Source organism: Lichenostomus cassidix, chromosome 3 (assembly GCF_008360975.1).
Source record: "Lichenostomus cassidix isolate B80296 chromosome 3, HeHo_3.0, whole genome shotgun sequence".
NCBI lineage: Eukaryota > Metazoa > Chordata > Aves > Passeriformes > Meliphagidae > Lichenostomus > Lichenostomus cassidix.
Window position 1 is genome coordinate 6,001,524 of NC_139483.1, and position 16,574 is coordinate 6,018,097.

Below are 16,574 nucleotides of genomic sequence, written 5' to 3' on the forward strand. Positions count from 1 at the left end.
ACTACATTTAAAGATCATGAAGATCAATATTTATTCTAAGGTCAGGAAAAAAAATCAATCTTGCAGTAAAATGAGTCATATTTAATATATCCTATCAACATAATTAAGTTTGTACATAAAAAGTAGCATTGATATGTGAATAATGAATGCCATGACAGATGAGTTTCCCTTCTTGAACAACTTCATGTGGATAATATCAGAGATGGAAAGACTGGAGTGATTTATATGCACCTTCTCATCAGGTAACAGCCATGGCAAACATGCACACACCTGAGAATCTCAGTGCTTCAAACCAGGCCACCCAGACTGCTCCAAATGGATAAAATGAAACAAATACAAAATTATTCCTATAAGGTCAGGCAGTAGCAGAACCAGGATTAGGATTCCAGGAATTACTCCCATAAGGGAAATCTTCCTGATCCCCTTCTGTGCTCTAAGCACTAGACATTCTGCTCTCCCTGCAAATACAGCCCATTCCCACAACACCAATAAACTTACATTACCTCTTCACACATTTCTGAAAGAGAATAAAAATGGGTAAGAAAACACTTTTTCTTCAGTGCTCAGCAATAATTGCTTTCTAAAGGCATGAGCAATAAAACCTCTGACATCCAGGAGACAAGGAACACACTCAGGGTCTGACCATCTTTGCAGTTATAGTGCTAGGAACAGGGAGCAACATCTCTTCCCAACAGCCATGAAAATGATGAGAGAGCAGCATTTTAAAATTGAAATAATTCCTCAGTGAGAAGAATCCTGACCCCAACTGGACAGACAGATTCTGTAGCTCATTCAAAAGCCAGACATCCCTTCTTACCTCTGGGTTTTTGGTGCTTTTGTTGCCAGGAAGTTTGCCTTCCTTGCACTAATCTCCTGTTCTGGTGAGTTGAGGGTGTAGAACTGGCTGCACAATTCCATGGGATAGGTAGCAGGCTGAGTGTTCAAGGATATGTTCCAGAGGCTAAAATGGCCCCTCTAGAAGTGTGGGAGTCATTCATCCAGGCTACTTTACACTAAAGCAAATGTCACCTATTGCCATTGTCATCTCCTGTACTTCAACAGCACTTTTCAAATAATAGGTTTACTTCAAATGAAAGTTCCCAGATCTCCAATCTTTTCTATTTTCTTTAAAGAGAGGACTAATTTCTTACTTGCCTTTTACAAGTCTCATCTCCTTTCCTCTGCTCTGTTTAACATGTAAACACCTTTAATAGGTTGAACTTACTGTGAGATGCAAAATACAAGAACTGTCTACATAAAAAACCTTAATCAGTCATGAATTTGCTAAATGATGTCTCCATGCCATCCATATTGAGTGTCCATTACTCCTGGACATAGCACATTAACTGACTCATTAGCTATTTCAAACCATATGGACTTAGGTTTGGGTGCGTTGCTCCGATAATATCCTGAGGTGAGCTTCCTAATTATTGTAATTACGTGATCTCAATCACGGGGCCAGTCACACAAAATAGAGTCAGGAGGCTCTGAAATGGGTGTCAGTGCACCTAGACAATGACTGAGCTGAGCAACACGGCCCCTGGATGTTGGAGCTCCCTGGATACTGCAAGAAGTAATTACTTCCAAAGTTCTGAGGAGCTGGCAGCAAGCACGGCGACAAGGGAACGAGCACGGCGAGAGCACGGGATCTGCACAGATGCAGGGACACAAATAGATTTCTCTGCACAAACTGGGAAGCAGTCTGAAACTTGATGCCTTGTTGTCAATGCTCTTAATACAGAGATGTTACATTTCTGGAGTAAATTTAGCCATGATATTTTAAGCATCAGTGAGATCTGGAGCAAAGCAGAGGAATTAAATGTGGAAGTGCTAAAATGTCAGTGTTAAATACCACAAAGCATCACAATGCAACAGTGAGAGAAGCTACAGGTGCTCACCTAAGGGGCTTTGTGCATGTGACACTGCAAGATTTCATGTCATTGACTGCAGTCTTTTATATTCAGGCTTAGGTTTGAGCAAGGAGAAGGAAAAAATTAAACTAAAGGGAAGATGGACTGAATGTTTAATGTACAGTGTTTTAAAACAAAGACAGAAACAAATATAGCCTCAGGACAAAGATAAAAATGGTGGCAGTCTTATTAACTTAAAGAAAGTACTGACTCCCTGAGATTCTCACCACACTTTTTAAATGCAGCCCATGATCAACCAGCACAGCTGATTGTTACTCTCCAGAACATATTCCAAAAAGAGGTTGCTACTGGTAAGATCTGTACACTTTTACACCTATTAGCACATTCACCTTTTTCCTACAAGGACTTTTGTATTTGGCAGTAGTGGTAGCTATATCACCCTGAAGGGAAATTGCCTCCATTGCAATTAGGCTTTCCTGAAAAACACCAAACCCAAACAACAAAACCACCCTCACATCTGTAGCTATTATGGCCATTAATCCCCTTTAGCACCTCCCCAAACAGCTAATTTGTAGCCACTGTGAGCAGGGCAGGTAGGCTTTCTTTAACCTGCCTAAATGAACCTCAGTTTTTTGGGAGGATTGCTAATTGGATGATATTAAGGAGGGAAAAAGAAAAAAAAAAAAAAAAAAACCAAAAAACTCCACTTCAGCCCAGAGGAAAAGAGGATTCCTTAGTCCCAACCACAAAATACATGAATGTGCTATTAATAGGACTAAAGGCTGTAGTATCAGGTTCTAATCTGGTTAGAGGTTTTCTCAGGCAAAGCCTTTGGTCCTCATTAAGTTTTAAATATGTGTGAATTTTGTGTTTTGCAGTGTCTGAAACCCAATCATGAAAAATTTGCTAGTAATATTTACATACTTTTTAATGGGCCTACTTGTTATGGTTGTTTATTAATAAAAATCTAGATCTAAATAATGATCTCATTCTTCACTACTGGCCTGGTATGTGCAGGAACTTCTTTTTTAGTAATTTTTTTTTGAATGAGAGACACTAGCCTCTATTACATTCCTGTGTGATTGTCTTCAGGGGTTTTAATTCTTTTAATGAATGAGAAAAGCTTGAAAATCTTTAACTTTGCATCTATTCTCTCATAAAAAAACCCCAAGCAAAAAAACTTCACAGGTATTTTCCATGACTTGTAGGTTATATACCTTAAACCTTCTTATTGCACATGATAATGTTAACTTGCAGAAGGTGTGATACAGCTGTAAGTTATTAAGGATGGTTCATTATTCCTCAGAACTCCATGAATTTGTATTCTGTGATCTTATCCTTGCTCATGAATAAAAGCTCAAAACAACTTGTATTTATGAGCTGTAAAGTTTTACATTGAACCCCAACCTTTCATTAGATCTATGTATCCCAGTAACCTCCTGATGTTAAAGTAAGTGTTCTCAATGGTTTGGTGGGGACAAAAGGAACTGCAGTTCTTACACACTTGAAAATAAAACAAAAATAAGAATATCCAATCAGGTTTTTTTTTAAGGATCATCTCTCTTACAACTCATTCATACTTAACCTGGTGGGGTTTTTTCCTCCACCTTATTTGATTTGCTTCACTTTGTTTTTGTTTTTTTTTCTGGTGAAACTTTGTGGGCAGGGAAAGAGCTTGGAAGCAGAAAACACTTTAATATATGTTTTGGTTTCAGTTCCATCATGTGGATACCTCTTTGCAACAGCTGAGCAAAAACAAAACCTTTCTCCTTAAACAGAGGCCTGTCCTCTGATTCCCAGGCAACTGTTCAGAGGTAATTTTCTTCTGGAAAGATCCTTCACCCAGGTAACACATAACACTGATAATGGTAATGGTTTCTGTGATGCTGAACTGGACATCTGTGGTTGCTCTTTAAAATAAACCAAACAACCTCAACACCATCCTCCTACAGTCTGTTTTGACAACTGTAGCAAAGGGGAAAAATCTATGAAATGCTTTATGGAAATTTTGAATTTGTTCCCTTTATGGCTGAGCTTTCTGCTGGCGATTCTTCAGCTGGTCCTTTCACTAATGATAAAACCACAGGGCCTGCAAGACTGGTGAAGCAGAAAGGGTTGCTACATAAAAGCTTAATTTCCTGATGGCAATATAAGCTTTGCAGTAATCTCTGTTACTACTCTCAAGTTCATTTGCAAATTATGTGGTTGCTGCTGTTCTGGAGTTTGATTGTTAAGAAAGGGACAATTCTTTAAAAAAAAAGGGGGGGTGCTTAAACTTTTACGTTATAACCCCTTATTTTTGAAAAAGGAAAAATAGCCATGGTGTGCTGCTCCCCAGCGAGCTCTACCTGGGTGTTGTGTACCTGGGTGAATGGACCTTATTAATAAGGCAAAGTTTGAACGAGATAGTGGCTTGTGATAAAAGCTATGTCCTGGGAGCTTGAAGAACTAAAACTCACCTCACTGTGTCCTTTATTGCCAATTTACAAGGTGATGGGGCTGATCCTGCCTTAAGTCAGCTGCATCTCTCTGTCCCTGCCTGGAAGGAGCCTGAGGTGTCATTGCCTCTTCTGCTGCGCTGTTTTGGGATGAGTTACCGGGGTTTCTGTGTGCAAATAGCTACCCTTGACCTCTGCCAGGGTGATCCTGAAGGAAAACCCAAGTGGCCTGACTGAAGGGTGGTGACATGACAGCTCTGAGACTTCGCTGCACCTCCTCAAAGTGCTTACTGTACCCCAGACCCTGCCAGCTGAGATGTTCTTTACCTCAGGCAGGAAGCCATCTGATCACCTACTTCTCTATGCACCAAATAAGAAAAATAAGTTCCTCCGCTGCGAAGCGCTGCCTCAGAAGCTGGAGCGCGGGGAACACCTGGGGCTGAGGCAGCTTCGCCATCTCCCCCTGCTCCTCCATCCCTCACGATCTCCCTCCTCCTCCTTCCCTCACCATCTCCCCCTGCTCCTCCGTCCCTCACCATCTCCCCCTGCTCCTCCGTCCCTCATCATCTCCCCCTGCTCCTCCGTCCCTCATCATCTCCCCCTGCTCCTCCTTCCCTCACCATCTCTCTGCTCCTCCGTTCCCCGTGATCTCCCTACTCCTCCGTCTCCCCTTTCCGTGCCCCCGAGGCGGGAAGCCCGGGACGCAGTAACTTTCCGGGCGCACTCTCCCCGCTGGGTGTCCCTGAGGGGCAGCGGCGGCGGGGCTGAGGGGAGGCGGGAGAGGGCGCGCGCCCCGCCCCGCTGAGGGCCCTGAGGCGGCGGCGGCCGCGGGAATCCCTCGTTCTCTCCCGCTCCCCGCCCTGCCCGATCCCCGCCCCGGGTTTCCCCGCGGGAAGACGGCGTCCTGCCGCCCGCTCCGCCTCCTGCCGCCCGCTCCGCCTCCTGCCGCTGCTGCGGAAGTGCCCGGCTGGGAAGTTAGCGGCCGGCGGCGGGGGGAGGCCGAGGGGGCTCTGTGGAGGTGGGTGAGGGGCAGCGGGCTGAGGGGCATCGCCCTCTGGCCCTGCTCTGTGCTGAGGGATATTGAACTTTCCTATTGATTTTCCAGCAAACTTTCTGTTTCGTTTTGCCCTCCCTCAAGGTACGATGCCGCCCAAGGGTCCCGGCAGAGGCAAGCTGCCCGTGCCGCTCCCTAAAGACATGATCCTGAGAGACACCGAAGGGAAAACCTGGAGGCTGGGCAATCAGATCGGCCAGGGAGGATTTGGCTTGATCTATCTAGGTAAAACACCGCTGATAATTAACAGAGTGACTTGCGAATTGCTTTGTAACTTTGTGAGCTGGATAAGGCAGTAACTTTAAAAAGTTCCTGTTGTTTACATGCTGTTGGTGATCCTTGTTGAAGTGTGGCTCTCTGAGCTCTTGTTCTATTCCTGCTCATGGTGCAGCGTGTTCTCCAGGGCCTGCCCAGCTTTTTGCTGGATACTGATGCACTTTTCTATGGTTGTGTCAAAGATCACCAAAAAGCACTGCTAGGTGATGCTTTTCAAAATAAAAGGTGCTTTTCTTAGCTGCTGGTTTGGCCTTACGCCAGCCTCATGCTCTGTAGCACTCTTTCAGTTTCTGGTTATTGGGAGTGGTTTTTTCTGGTCAAGAGTAAATCAGTTTTCATCCAGGAAATGAAACCGTAACAATACTTAGCTGGGTGCTGCCTCTGAATTCACATCTTTTCAGCAGAGGTGAGAATGGTGTTCTGTATTTGCTCTGGCCTAGATAAGTTTCTGTGTTTTCTTCAGAAGAAGCTGCTGCATTTCAGTCAGTTTGTGCTTTGTGAGGAGTGAATAGTTCTGAAAGTCAGTTTGTAAAGCATTCTGGGTCACTGCAGAGGGTGTAATGTATGTTACTGTTGCTGGTCTCTAGGAAAGAGCAAATCTCGTGTTCAAGGCAATATTATGAGCTTGGGTGGTTTGTTTCTTCTTTTTTCCATGGCAACATATACAAACTAGTCCACAGTGTCTGTTTGGAACTAAACTGAGCTTGTATTGAGCAGTAAAGAATTACCTACAAGCAGTTTACCACATTGTCCCTGAAGCCTACCATGAACTTTTTTTAAGTTAGAGTAATATTAACTCTATTTGGAATATTAATGCTTAAAATTTAATAAGCAACTCACTCCTATACATGAACCAACTTCCTTTTATGCATAAATCAGGTACACAGTACAGCTATACATACAGCAGCAGTACATCCAAGAGGTTCCTGTAGTGAAGTTTCTGGTTTGTTTTGCTCTGGAATTTCTATAGTTCACACTATTCCTCACGGCTCTGCAGACAGAACCAGTGAGAATGATAGGGGTTTCAGCTAACTGCAGATATAGAGGAGTCAAAGAGTAGGGCACTGTTAGAGTATTTACATTCTTTTTCCTTTTGCTATATCTGCTACCTTATTATGATCACATTTGAAGCATTTAGTTGGTTACATTTGAGAGATGCTGTGCATTGAGCATATCTGAGATGTTACATATATGAGATGAGAAAATAGACCTAAGAAGTGAAGGTGTCTCCATGTGTGTTGCCATTCAGAGATAAAGGACAGGAAGATGGGAACTTGCAGAAGTCTCCCACAGACAGAAGGGTGTGAGGGAACTGGGGATGCAGTGCAGAAAGCAAGGTTGTAGTGGGTGTGGCTCCCCAAGTGTAAGACAAAAAGTACTGTGTCCCTGAGTCACTCAGAATGTAGCTCTGTCATTTCCTGCTGCAGCCAAATCTCACTGGACCTTGGAGGTTGTTTAGCATGTGGGATTCAGACAGTTCCATGCAGATTTGAGTTTTCTGCCTGATCACACAGACCACTGAGGTGACTTCTTACATTGTGGTGTTTGTTACAGTTTGGCTCCCACTGAACTGAGGTGGAGAGCAGTCAGTGGATTAGCTGAGAGCAAGAATACAATCAGAGACTCCAGGTATTACTATTCTGTGTTTTTTCATAAGTGACAGCATGGCTGAGGACATGCAGCTGCCACTTTTGTAATGGTATTTGTGCTCATTTAATCCCTTCTTTCAGGAGGAATAATGAATGTTGCCTTGAAGGCTCAGTTCCCCTTGTAGCTCATCAGTTAAAGAGAAAATGGACATTTATCCCTAAGTATTGACACTGACTGAAGCTTTCTTTTTTTGTTCACCTCTTGGTCTCTGATATGTGCTTATATTATTTAAAGTGTATCATTCAGCAGCTTTTTGGGAGCTTGATGCTACAAAATAGCTCAGCTGCCTTTGAGAGCCAAGGGGAGTGAAGTGGATGACAAACCTTTGAGATCAGTGCTGGTGCTGGGAGACACCCTCTCTCTTTGTGATGTTTGGACTTGGTTTTAGTACATGTAGAGCAAGGTGTGAGAGGACCACTAACTTGCAGTGAGGAGCTCACCCAAAAAGTGCTGTAGAGAGGTGGGGGACAGGAGAGTGGAGACAGTTTCAGTTGCCTGCCAGGTATGAAGAGCACAGCCCTTTTATGAAAGTAAAGGTTAACTTTGCCAGCTATATCTTTTAATAAGTATTTTTACTGTAGCAGTGTAAAGATTTTGATGTGGTTGTTATAGCTTAATTTCCCATTAAGGTTATTCCATACTCCATTAATCTGTAACAATGTTCTTGAGAATTTTTACGGTGTCTCTGCAAAATATATTTACAAGGGGTGCATTTCGTGGAAGAAGTTTCTATTCTCTAAATCAAAGCTGCTGAAAGCCATTTACTGACCCTGAGTCCCAAGATACAAATGAACTTCTAATTATGTGCATGAAAGTTATCACTATCTACAAGTTCTGGCCTGCCTCACAAATGCTTTGCCCTATTTTCTGGTCATTCTTATGCTTTCCAGTCTGTGGCAACTTGTTTTGTCCTTTGTTGACTCATTCCTTCCCTTGGCTTTTCATTTTTATCTCAGCCAGAGCAAATCCAGCAGCAGAAAGCTTACAAACACTGATTCCTCCACTAGTGGACACAAGTAGCAGAAACCCTGTAGAGATGTCCTCTGAAGCACTGTTTTTGTCATAGCAAGAGCAATGTGGCTCAGAAACGGGGGTTAACTAAGCTATTGTACTTCAGAAGTTTTATTTTTGTGTTTCTGGTGCTGATTTTCACTCAGGCACTTCAGATAGAACTGTTATCCCTTTGATAAGGGGAGCAGAATGAAGAGCAGCTGAGGAAGGCTGTGACATTGGTGGTGGTGTCACAAGTTTGTAGCCATGTGGAGAACAGTGGAAAATTAACCAAGAGTTGAGGAGCCTTATATTCTCTCATTTATCTCTCTGATCAGAGTTAGTAATTAACACCAATCTTTATAGAAATCATGCTCTAGTCCTGCTGTAAGCACTCTATTAATGCACAGTTTGGACCGAAAATTTAAATGCAGAAAGGTCACACAATGTTTTGTTAAGATTCCTCTCTCACTGTGAAACCTGCTGTATACAGCACTATCCACTTGCAGGCTTCTTTCTCATGGAAAGGGATCATTCTGAAAAATACAAATATTTTTTAAAAATTGTATACACACATTTGTTAGATGGTGTATTTTATGATAGAACTTACTACATTGTAAATGTGTTTTAATTTCATGAAGCTTAGGAAAATAAGTGTTGATAAAGTCATGATTGACTTCTGCCCTGCTTGGAGATCAGTATAGCCAGTGCACTATCCTTTCCTTTTGAGTTTTTTCTTCACATTTTCAAGGAAGAGGGAAAGAAATTCTTCCTGAGCAGTAAAAAGTGATTAAATGCATGAATATTTTCTTTTAATACTAGTAGCTCCGTGAATCATGCTACTGGTGGAGGTAAGGAGGAGGCCTGGTTGTGGCCTTTTCTGCTTTTAAGCTTGGATCATAGTTCAATCTAACTGTTGGTATTCTGGCAATCAGGCTGAGGTGTGAAAGAGTTTGTTTCTGTTTCAGAAAGGCTAATTTCCATGGGCAGTTTGTGTAGCTGTGAGCAGGAGTGTAACCTGTGTCAGGGAAGAGAAGCATTGATGGAAGCACACTTGGTCCTACTGTTCATCCCTTGGTTTGCTTAGGAAGCTGCTTTAGCAATTGGTTCTGGAGAACCAAAGTCCTTCAGCAGTTGCTTAGATTAAAATAGTGCCACAAATGAATTAAAAGTGCAGTAGAATGATACTAAAAGATAAATACAGCATGATTTTTATTAGCTCAATGGAAAGAAGAATCTTAATAGCAAAGCTCTGTAATTAAAAGCACTAGCAGGTAACTCAGGTTAAGGATGGATTTTTCTGAACTTCAGGATGTTAAAATGCATTGTACCTGCAGGTGTGAACCTTAACATGAAAATAAATTTGTTAGCAGACAAACACCTCTTCAGGAGCAGTCTTTTGGTCTGGTCAATAATACTAAACTGTACAAGTAGAGGTATTGCAAGCACCCTGTTTGTAGGCAAACTAAATAATAAATTTAGCCTGATTTTGCTACTGAGAGGTTACTTGGTGATGACTACATGTTACAGGACCTGCATCATCTGTCGAAGAGAAAATACTCCTTACTTTTACAAGTTCTTCTGATGAGTGCTTCCTCTAGAATCTTCCCCTTTTCTTCCTCTTTTTTGGTCCCCTTTAAGCTAAAAGTCTTAACTTGGAAAGCATAATTAATTTTTGCACAATAGTTTAAAGCCTATTACAAAGTCTGCAGAGATCTTTACTGTTACACTTTAGTGTTCTGCCATGTCAAGTGTTGGGGATTCTTTTCCCATATGCTGAGTAATGCTGGGAAATCAGGAGAGCAGGTTTGACTGATTGATTTAATTTAATTTGTTTATTTATTTTCAGTGGGGGATGTGGGAGGAGCTTTGGAGGACAGCTAAGGTACCTGTTGCCTTTTACAGAGGGCACTCCTTCAGTTGTCTTTGGCTCCTGTACCCTACTGAAACTGGCATTGTATCTTCTGAGTGGGCACCATGTCAGACCAGCAGATGGGCTGCAGCAGAATCTTGCCAGAAAACAGTTTGTGCATCAAGTTTTAAATATTAGAGGCCTGGGCTCCCATCTGAGAGTGCTGTAAGAGCAGGCCATGCAAAGCTTTTCTGCCTGGGGTTAAAGGATGTGCCATCCCTATTCCAGCTTGGAGTAATTAACTTTGAAAGTCAAGCAATTGGCTTCCAGTGCTGTGGAATACAAAACTTGGGCTCTGGTGAATCAAGAGTAAGGTTTCACAGAAACATGAGTAAGAAATATAGTGAAATTTCCTAACAGTACTGAATGCTCTTAACTTGGAGGCATTTGGAGTTACCTGCAAAACAGTTTGGCAGTTGAACACTATTTTCTCCCCAAATCAGTTTAGTTTGGTCTTGTGGAAGATGGGTCTTATGGAGAGCTCTGTATCTGTAATCTGTATAAGACTCCTCCACATTCCTAAAGCTACCTGGAAGAAGAATCTAGAATAAAACCTGTTCAAAAATACTGCTCAGCAAAGAGTCTGTGCAGGAAATGATGCTGCACCTATAGAGTAACAGAGAAGCAGATCTTCCTTAGGCTGCATTAAAAGGAATCAGGAGTGCAAACACCCTTCATGCACTGAATGTTTCGGTTTTTGGGAAATATTGGACATTGCAATGTCAGGAAGGGGGAGGCAATGGCTTTGTTTGCCTTTAAACATTTGCCTTAGCACCCTCCCTGTGTAGGAAATAATTGAAGTTGTGTTAAATAGCCAATGCAACTTGTTTTATTTGCTTGTGTACGTCCTGGTTTTAGTATCTCTATTGCTGCAACTTGGACTCTTTTTTTATTGTTAGATGCTCTGAATAACATTCCTCCTATTTGTTACTCAGTGAGTTTAACAGCTCTTGGCTTGACTTAAGCAGGGTCAGAATGTTTCCAGCTTTTTTTATACGTAGCCTGTAACTTAAAAAATGTGATATTTTTGAGACTAAGTTTCTATTTCTGCAAAAGCTAAGCTGATATGTCACTCTTCAGTGGAACAAAGAGCAAATGAGTGAAACAAAGCAAAAATAAAATAATAGCAACTAAAGAACTTCTGAAAATACTTTTATTCATGTTTCCCAAACAAATATATCCTCTAAATATCCAGCAGTGGCAAAGACACCAGCTGTGGACAGGAGCAGGGATGTTTTTCCGTACTGCCAAATCAATGCTGTTTTCTTTTCCACTGTGTAAACTTTGTCAACAAAACTGGTTCTGTGAGAGCCATTGAAAATATTTCACCATATTCCAAATGTGACTGCCACAAATTAACTGCTAAAACTACAACAAGCACGTTTGAACTGGCAAAGGGAATTGGCACATTCCTCTGTCAGGCTGCAATTGTGCTGTGTGGTTGTAGGAAATGGCAGTTCAGCCACAAACACCCTTTTGTTACCATAGCTTGTTAACATTTAGAGAGCTCCATTAATTAAGGTCGTAGCACTCAGCAACAAAAGGGATGAAATTCATTATTAAAGAGGATGATAAGGCCATAACTGCTGTGCTGGGTGAGCCCAGGGAATTCTGGACATGGGTTAATTCCAGGTAAGTTATTTGTGTAGGCACAGCAGTTGGAAATTATGGCCCAGGATGTGAATCTTACTGCACTGCTTTATTTCAGAGGGCATTTTAAAGCTGTGTGTTCCTCACTGGCAATGTAGCTGTGGGATGAAGGGGAGGAAGGAAAAGCAGAGCTGTGCCCTTTGCCCTCTGCAAGTTTTTTGTGGGACTCCTCTTGGCATGAAGTGAAAACAGCCACAGCCTTATCCACAGCTTCATCCTGCACCAGTGTTAACAGTTATGCAGACAGTGGTTTTGGTTGTGTGCCTGCATCAACACCCCTCTCCCCAAATGTCAGGGGTTGTGCATCTCTGGTTGATAAAAGCAGCATAAACTGAGAACTTGTACACTTGTTATGCTATTTTAATACTTTTTTTGCAAACATAATCTTGGTATATAGTGCTTCTGGTACTCTGTGAGTACTTATCTGCCATCAGAGACCTCCTGCCTATCAGCACTGCTCTCCTGCAGAGTCTCTGCTCACTGTCCTGCAGTCTAGCATTTAACTGATTGTAATATTATAAATAGCCATGTGCTACCACACAGAACGAGGCTAGCACATGGCTAATTACGAGTATACAGTAATTAACTATGAGCTAAACTCGCAGGAGAGTATGTGGTGGTGGTCTATGAGGTATGTAATCAGACTGTTTGTTAAACCTTGGGAGCCTTTCCAGTCTGTTAAGTAACTATACATAGTAATGAGACAATTTTTTGAAAACCATTTATGTTTATTTATGGACAAAAAAATAGTCTGTCGTTTTTCTGAGCTGTGGCTGGAGTGTTCCTGCTTGAGATCTGAATGGGTAATTAAAGTGATGTCACAAAAGGTGCACATGCAACTTCTGCTTATCTGGGTGGCTGAGACCAATTGTCCCTGTATTATCTGTGTGAGAAGTTTAGAGTGTAATTCATGGGGAATGTTGTGCCTTGTTCCATGTATGTGCAGTAAAAAGAGTACCTTTTCTCCTTTTGTAGACTTGAATGTAACTCATTTTGTAGGGCACCTGTTTCACTATCTTGTTGAGCTTTAACTTTTCTCCCTTTTTACTCTGTAACCATTGCCAGTTAGGTTTGGGTTTATTTTTCTTCAGGATGTTCCTTCAGTGTGACTCCAAAAGCATCCAAGCCAGCACAGAGTAAGAACCGTGGGGGTGAAGCCCCTTTGCTAAGCTACCTCCTGTTAATTGCTCTTCTCCATTACTCTGACAGCTCTTACTCTGCTCCAGATTACCATGAATGGGGCCTCTCTTTAGAAAAATGTCAAGAAGTCTACAGGGAAGTTAGATCAGACTCTTTCAAATACATTTAAATTTGATACTTCTCTATACCTATCAAACCTCTGTTAAGTAACTTGGTATTGAATTACATTTTCTTATCCAGACGTTCTTTTCTGATCTGTGTCAGTAAGGGAGAACATCAAATTCTGTTTGGGTAATGTTGTTGAATGCAGTGAAAACACATGGGATGTGCTCCTTTAAATTAATGTCTTCTATTAACACATATTCTGTGGCAGAGAAAAATAAAAGGCATTAATGCCTGTGCCTTAATTCCCAGTTCAGTACAATACTATAGTAAGGACAAAGTGTACCAAAATTTCCCTTCTAGTAGTTTTAATTTGTGTTCTGAATGTGACTGTTACTTGTGTGAGTCTGTGCATAGTTCACACCTTCCACAGCTACTGTTTAAATATTTTAATTTTATTTTAATGTCTTCTTAGCACAGCAGCATTCACATGGGGGTGTGCCAGTGGGGAGCCTGTGGGTGTCTGGGGTGTGTGCACTGCCAGATTCAACCCAGATGAGGAACAGAATTGAAGGAAGATGGCAGCTGAAGGAGTTCATTGTAAAAGTATTTTTATGCCCTGACCATCAAAAAAAGTAAGCTTGGATGGTTTGATTAGATCCAAGTTTACTTGATTTTTATTTTGCAGATAAAAGTGCTCTATTTTTGTGTGTGCTGATGGTTGAAGTGTTTCACACCTGGACTGTTGTTGGTGTTTGATCATTATCAGAAGTTTGAAAGGGACACTTATTTCCTAGGAACTGTATTCTTTTTACCTTTTTTCAGTGATGATTCTAAAAGATGATTTAGTCTCATTAAATTTTAATCCCAGTGTAGCTCCGTGTAGCTTCAGTAGTATCAGAGAGAGCTGATAGTTCTCTCAGGGTCAGAAGAAAATAGGATTGCATTGTCTGTGCACAGAGGTTCTGTCTCCTGGGCTGTAATTGGCACATGTGGTCAATTATTGTTTTGAAATCTCTACTTGCACTGAGAGGCACAATCCCTCTGCTCCCCTTTAGGCAGATGGTGGCTGTGCTATCCCTAACTTAGGCCAGTGTCTAAATAATGCCAGAATAGAAATCAAGGTTCTAGGGCCAAATTAATTTGTGATAGAGGAAAGCAGACAATCCTGTCTAGAGGTATAATGTAGGTCAGAACTTTCAAGTGGTGTCTTTGTCACGACAGTAGATTGACAGCAACCAAATACAGTGGTTTTCCAATTGGCTGGAATGACTTAAAGAGAGTCTGTCCTGATGGAATAGCTCATTGTGGTGCCAACGTGCACTGAGGACGTCCTGCTTACCCCTTAATTAAGATCCAGGGGGAGACTTCTGAAAATATGGCTTAAAATTGCTTCTCTACTTGTTGATTAAAACTTTGCTCTGTGTATTGGTTTTGTTTTTATTGTTCTTTGAATGTTGTCAAAGCTCTGACCTTTAAAAGCAGGAATTTAGACAAAATGTTGACTGTGTTGTGTATTTTTTGGTTGCCTGACTCAGTGTTAGCACAGTCTTTATTTGCAATTATATCTTGTTGCATACAGCTTGATCTCCATCTCTTTGTTCCTTTGCAGCATCCCCTCAAACTCAGGTTCCTGTAGAGGATGATGCAGTGCATGTCATTAAAGTGGTAACGTGGAGATCTCATTTCTAAATTATTAACTTGCATGCAGTTCTTTCTCTTAATTATCTATCCTTATTGTCAGCATTGGGTCTGCATTGCATGCTTTTGCTGCTTTGGGGTTTTTAATATACTTACCCTGCTTGGGGATATATTTGGCATTTCCACAGCCCTCAACAATTTAGTAAGGCAAATTAGACTATGATCTCAAACATGCCTGATCTACTATATTTCTGAAAACAGTGTCTTAATGCCTGAGTAAATCTGTGTTTTTTATGAAAATGTGTTGCCAAACAACTTTTCTTTTTAGCTACCTACTGAAATTAAATTTCAGGTGGTATGGAATATGGGAGGTGGGGGGGGAAAAGTGGATTCATTCTCTTGGTATTTCTCATATGCTTTTCTTGAGAAACTGTTGTCTTTCAAATGCCTTTTATGATACCAGGTTTATTTATTTCTCAACAGGAATATCTTGAAAATGGCCCCTTATTTTCTGAGCTGAAATTTTACCAGAGGGCTGCAAAACAAGAGCATAGTAAGTGATGTGTCAGCTCTGATTCAGGTAGATGTAAGGACAAGTTTGGGTTTAACTACTTCTGTTAAGAGCTATTGCTTTAGAGCTTGAAAGCCAACTCATTTCATATACCCTGAACCAGGCCCAGTTGGTGCTGTGGAAAGTCTGGATTGCTGTAAGTTTTGTTATTTGGGTGTTGTCCTTATCCTTTCTGATCAGAAGGGAGAGCAGAAGCCAAACAGCCAGAACAGGAGCAAATTTATTGTGTGCACAGCAATGAATGGATTCCAGAGATAGACCAGCTTTAGGACAGAGAAAACACCCCAACCTGGGGTTCTCAGCTACTTTTAACCCAATGTTATGTTTTTATTACTATTACAGTAAGAAAATGGATGAATCTCAAAAAAATAAGATGTTTAGGAATTCCAGTGTTTTGGGGATCAGGCCTGGCTGAGTACAAGGGAAAAAGGTAATAAGATGAATGGTAATTAAGCCTTAATTTGACTGATGCCCCATTTTCAAAAATGGAGATTAAGTCTTTTCAATTTGACACAAACTTGCAGTCATGTCTTAAAGGATTCCTCCCTTTTTCATATTTCCTGATAGTTACAGGTTCATGGTCATGGAGAGACTAGGAGAAGACCTTCAAAGAATTTTTGAAGATTGTGGAAGCAGGTTTAAGAAGGAGATTGTTCTGCAGCTTGGGGCACGGATGGTATGCACAGAGAGAGAGAGGAAATTGCTGTGTCTTGAATTTGCTGAGTTCAACTGGAGAATTATCTTGCTAATATAGTTCCTCTAGGTGGCTATTGAGTTTAGAATTAAACATGTGTAAATGTTATGTATTTCCTTATTTATATATATATTTTTTTTAGAAAAAAGGAGTGTTAAGTAGAAAATCAAAACCCCCCTACAGACTGAAATTCAGTCAAACCAACTTTTTTTTTCTAACAGGTTAAAACACAGCCCATACACTTCAACCTGTGTGTCTAGACTGAGATCTGTAAGCCTATTCTCATACGTTTCAACATGTATTGATTTTTTCTTTCAGTGTCTGAAGGGTATTGTATTAGACATCCATATTTGTCAAAGTTCACAATTGCATGCCTGAATGCCAAATTTTCAGTGTGTTTGCTGAACACACTGATCATACAGGCCAGGATTAGACCAGTCTGCAAATACCAGTTTTTTTTTTTTTTCAAATGGGTGTCGACTGGCACATTCCAACAAAAGATTATATATGTGCTCCTTTGTAATATGATTTGTGTTGTGAAATACTGTGAAACACTGCTGTTACTGAGCAGAGTTAGACAGAAAA

At 41.2% G+C, this 16,574-nt stretch overlaps 1 protein-coding gene and 1 long non-coding RNA gene across 8 annotated transcripts in view; one reads left to right on the forward strand and one right to left on the reverse strand.

Moving 5' to 3' along the window:
* LOC146438941 (uncharacterized) overlaps nt 1–5,056 on the reverse strand; it is a 136,532-nt gene extending 131,476 nt beyond the window's left edge. The window contains exons 1-2 of the long non-coding RNA XR_014850578.1: nt 4,930–5,056; nt 4,331–4,517 (exon numbers count right to left, since the gene is read on the reverse strand). This is a non-coding gene — a long non-coding RNA (uncharacterized LOC146438941). The remainder of the gene's footprint in view (nt 1–4,330; nt 4,518–4,929) is intronic.
* A 60-nt stretch (nt 5,057–5,116) lies between these two features.
* The window catches only part of VRK2 (VRK serine/threonine kinase 2), a 37,699-nt gene continuing 26,241 nt past the window's right edge, over nt 5,117–16,574 (forward strand). For 6 of the 7 annotated variants that reach the window (XM_085054202.1, XM_085054204.1, XM_085054205.1 and 3 more), the window contains exons 1-6: nt 5,231–5,327; nt 5,448–5,588; nt 14,696–14,751; nt 15,208–15,277; nt 15,638–15,725; nt 15,863–15,971. In XM_085054202.1, coding sequence (XP_084910328.1) covers nt 5,453–5,588; nt 14,696–14,751; nt 15,208–15,277; nt 15,638–15,725; nt 15,863–15,971 — 459 coding nt within the window. In that variant the 5' untranslated portion in view covers nt 5,231–5,327; nt 5,448–5,452. Of the gene's footprint in view, nt 5,328–5,447; nt 5,589–14,695; nt 14,752–15,207; nt 15,278–15,637; nt 15,726–15,862; nt 15,972–16,574 lie in introns of all 7 variants that reach the window. The other variant, XM_085054206.1, reaches the window with a different exon arrangement.